At 43.2% G+C, this 4,338-nt stretch overlaps 1 protein-coding gene across 1 annotated transcript in view; it reads left to right on the forward strand.

The window, feature by feature from the left end:
• Positions 1 to 4,338, forward strand: part of LOC106814359 — a 24,496-nt gene that overhangs the window by 8,857 nt on the left and 11,301 nt on the right. Inside the window, exons 8-9 of the mRNA XM_014818672.1 lie at positions 187 to 362; positions 2,886 to 2,946. Coding sequence (XP_014674158.1) covers positions 187 to 362; positions 2,886 to 2,946 — 237 coding nt within the window. The remainder of the gene's footprint in view (positions 1 to 186; positions 363 to 2,885; positions 2,947 to 4,338) is intronic.

Raw genomic sequence — 4,338 nt, forward strand, 5'->3', positions numbered from 1 at the left:
ACACGCACACACACACACACACACACACACACACACACACACACACACACACACACACACACACACACACACACACACACACACACATTGTTTCTTTTCAGCATCTCTTCTCATCAAATTTCCATATTAATGATTAATGAAAGCCAAAAAATGCGTTATCTCTCAGCTTGCGTTATCTGCTTGCAGGACGTTGTGGCCACTGTAACTACCCACAGCACGAACAAAACTGCAACGTCTGCCGTCTGTACAGACGCTACTTTGGCCGTCATTTCTTGGGATACCAGATTCCTCCCTCTCCGCAGCAGCAGGAGCAGAGCCTGCGGCGTCAGCAGGGCAAAGGTCACCGAAGATCAGGTGTTAAGGTGAGTGTATTGGATGCTGAGCCATCCAGCATGAGTGAGGCATGTCACTTGTGTAGACAGCAGGTGGTACGTGTGCGTGTTACTAGTGTTAAAGGGTTAAGTGGGATTTTTCAGGCTGAGCACGAATTGTGATGCTAAAATTTGAAAATGGCGAGTTTTTATTTTATATAAACGGCTCCCAAAATTGTTTAAGAATGGTTTCTCTAAAAAACTCATTCGTCAAAATTAGTGGTGCGTGAATTCCTTATAGAATTGCTTGAAGAGTAGTGGTGATTAAAATTGCATTCATGTGCATCCTGTCATATGTGTCTCACTTGCAATTATTCCTTTATACCTGAGAAAAAGTAAGTGTGCGTTGAATGTAAAAACAATCATCTAATAGCATCAGAGCAATTAGCAGGTCGCTATTGCCACTCTTCTTTATTCGTCCCCCTGGAGCATCCTTTCCAATTAAACATCCACACAAGCGTCCACGTGAACTTTATTGTCAACGCTGGTACCCGAGGTCAGGTGTTGAAAAGAGCAACTAGATAAGCATCTGCTTGTAGCAGCAGACCCCGCGTAACACCTGTTCCCCTCCCCCGCCCAGGTGTGGTAGTGAGAGAGACAGATTGCCCGCGGGCCGTGAAATGCCATAGTCAATCGGACTGAGTTCGGGCAGGCATCTGTTAACGTGGTCGTACTAGATGACAATCTCTCGTCGTTCCTTTGTTTGTGGACGCCGGTGCGCGCGCGTGTGTGCGTGTGTGTGTGTGTGCGTGTGCAATAGGGGGCGGGCCGGCAAGCGCAAAATTCAGACGCCGCTCACGCAAATTTCCTTGATTGCCTATTACTGCTGACGGGTCAGGCTATGCCGCAACATGCGAATGCTATATTAGCGAATGTAAGCGTGCCTAACATGCTGTAGGATACCTGCTTGATGTGTGTGTATGTGTGTATGTGCGTGCGTGCGTTTGTGCGTGTGTACGTGTGTGCGTGTGCGTGTGCGTGCGTGCGCGTGTACGTGTGTGTGCGTGTGTGCGTGTGTGCGTGTGCGTGCGTGCGCGTGTACGTGTCTGTGTGTATGTGTGTATGTGCGTGCGTGCGTGTGTGTGGCATTACAGTGCTCTACTTGTGTTGCCCATGTGCAGGTTTTTATCCTCACGCAATAGATTGACAGCATTGCTTATTTTATTATTTATAAGGGAAGGATCGCAATATTTTCTCTTTAGTATTAGTTTATTAGTTTAGTACTATCTTGCTTAGACAAAGCTCGCTTTGACATATAGCGAGTTCGCAGGGTGTTTCTTCTGCGTGAATTCTGACATGTGCCATTAGGTGTCTTGCCTCAGAGGTTTTGATGTTTTATAAGACTTTCTCGCTCGGAGAAATCCAATTCACATAGGATAAAATTATAGGGGTTCTCTCCAGTGTGAGTTATAAGGCATTCCATTCGATATTCCTTCGCAAAGAAAGTTGTTTGACATGCGTCACATTTCTCCAGCATGTATGTATGTATAACTGTGATGTATGGGGGTGTTGAGTGTCCTGCCTCAGAGAGAACTGTAGCTATATATAGGCCATATCTACACATTTGTAGGGTTTCTCACCTGTGTGAGATCTGATATGTGCTATGAGGTTTCTTCTTGTGCAAAAAGCTGTTTTTGATATGACACAATAGTAGGAGTTCACTTCAGTATGGGTTCACAAGTGTTCATTCAGACCTTCATACAGTCAAAAGGCCCATTCACGTATTTCACATTTGTATAGTCTTTTTCCAGTGTCAGTTTCATTGTGTTTCTCCACGTTTCCTCCTAAAGTAAAATTGTAGCACACTGATCATTACTAATACTAGTAGAACTTAGGGGTAGGCTTCTCTCCCGTGTGATTTTGGAGATTTGTGGTGCGAATAATACCTGGAAATCTACGAAGCCTGCTTTACATTTTCATATGGCTCATTTTTGATGTCTAAACCCTAGCGTGAAATATAGAAATGGCGAGCTACGTGGCAATGTGTCAGGAGATACTCGCAATGGAACGCATGTTTACTACGAACAGCCACAAATAATACACACCACAGAAAACTCCAGTTATGAGAATTATAACGCGACCTCGTAGCCAATGTTTCCATGCACTCTAAATGCCCTGTACTATTTCGTACCTTCCATATTACTCACTCGTAACACCAGCTACTGTACGGTAGCACATTGCCATTCCTGCACAGTGGTACTTTGTAATACACTTCTAACACAATAGTCTATAAACGGTTATAGGGGTTTCTCACGGTGATATCACAACTATAGCGTTTATTATTAATGTTGATATTATTGGTCAAGCTGTTGGTCTGGTGACCGAGATATACAGTGTGATTTAATCAAAGATTGCACGCACTCAAGATATATATATATTTATATATATATATATATATATATATATATATATATGCTAAAATATATAACGTTAGATAAAAGTCTAGATACATATTTAATTAAAGCATTATAGGAATCTATGGTGGTCAGTTGTGTCTTCTATTTTGTCTTACAGGTTAAGCGGGAAAAATCACAGTCGACTGTACGAAGCTCTATTTCAGCATCTGGCATCTCAGGTGAGATATTCAGCATCTCAGGTTAGATATTTAGCATCTCAGGTGAGATATTTAGCATCTCAGGTGAGATATTTAACATCTCAGGTGAGATATTTAACATCTCAGGTGAGATATTTAGCATTTTATGTGAGATATTCAGCATCTCAGGTGAGATATTTAACATCTCAGGTGAGATATTCAACATCTCAGGTGAGATATTCAACATCCCAGGTGAGATATTCAGCATGTCAGGAGATATTCAGCATTTCGGGTTAGAGATTCAGCATCAGGTGGTATGGGGCCTGCCTGTGGTACGTTGACCCACCCTCCCTCGCTAATGCAATAATTGTGTGTGGGAGGTGTAGCTACACATGCAATCATCATCCGTCCACATAATTAGCCTCATTAACTAGTCTCGATGGCCTAATTGCTAGCATTCAGAACTTTGGGCGTAAAGGTCTAGCTAGGTCCATGCAGTCTCGCTTCGGTCACTGCTGTGGAGGCCTTTATACAAGCAAAGCACTTTATACTAATTTCCTTCATTCGCACTTAGGAAATGGCTTTTGAGTGCCTTTGTAGGGCTATAACAACCTCAGCCACGTAAAAACGAGTAACTTTGCTGCACGAAGCGTGTTACGATAACCAAAGCAACACAGTTGTGGGGGCCGTGCCCCCCGAATGGGGCCAAAATGACAAAATAATGATTTGCACTCTCGAGGCACTGCACTCGCGAGGCAGGGTGGTGTACTCATATACAAGCGTGGTTCTAGTTAAGCTGAGTAACGTATAATTATTTTGGCCATGAGTCATCGGTCACTAGCCGGTTGTTGGTGGTAAGCGATTCATAATAGTCCCATTGATTAGTAAGTCCAGTAATGTAGCCGTTGATTAACCTGCAGTAGGACAATAGGAGATTTGTTTATACCAGGCTGTCCACGTTAGGCAGCGTTAGTTGTTTGGTTACGAGTGATGTGCGATTGGGTGCGTGAGCGTCAATGATTACTGTTCTCCTAGTCATGCAGCCTGGCACATCTGTCACGTCGACGCATGAGTGAACGAATGGGAGAAAGAGAAAGGGAGAAAGAAAGAGAGAGAGAGAGAGAGAGAGAGAGAGAGAGAGAGAGAGAGAGAGAGAGAGAGAGAGAGAGAGAGAGAGAGAGAGAGAGAGAGAGAGAGAGAGAGAGAGAGAGAGAGAGAGAGAGAGAGAGAGAGAGAGAGAGAGAGAGAGAGAGAGAGAGAGAGAGAGAGAGAGAGAGAGAGAGAGAGAGAGAGAGAGTAGTAGTAGTAGTAGTAGTAAGTAAGTAAGTAAGTAAGTAAGTAAGTAAGTAAGTAAGTAAGTAAGTAAGTAAGTAAGTAAGTAAGTAAGTAAGTAAGTAAGTAAGTAAGTAAGTAAGTAAGTAAGTAAGTAAGTAA

The sequence above is a fragment of the Priapulus caudatus genome, unplaced genomic scaffold, assembly GCF_000485595.1.
Source record: "Priapulus caudatus unplaced genomic scaffold, Priapulus_caudatus-5.0.1 Scaffold911, whole genome shotgun sequence".
Taxonomy (NCBI): Eukaryota; Metazoa; Priapulida; class Priapulimorpha; order Priapulimorphida; family Priapulidae; genus Priapulus; species Priapulus caudatus.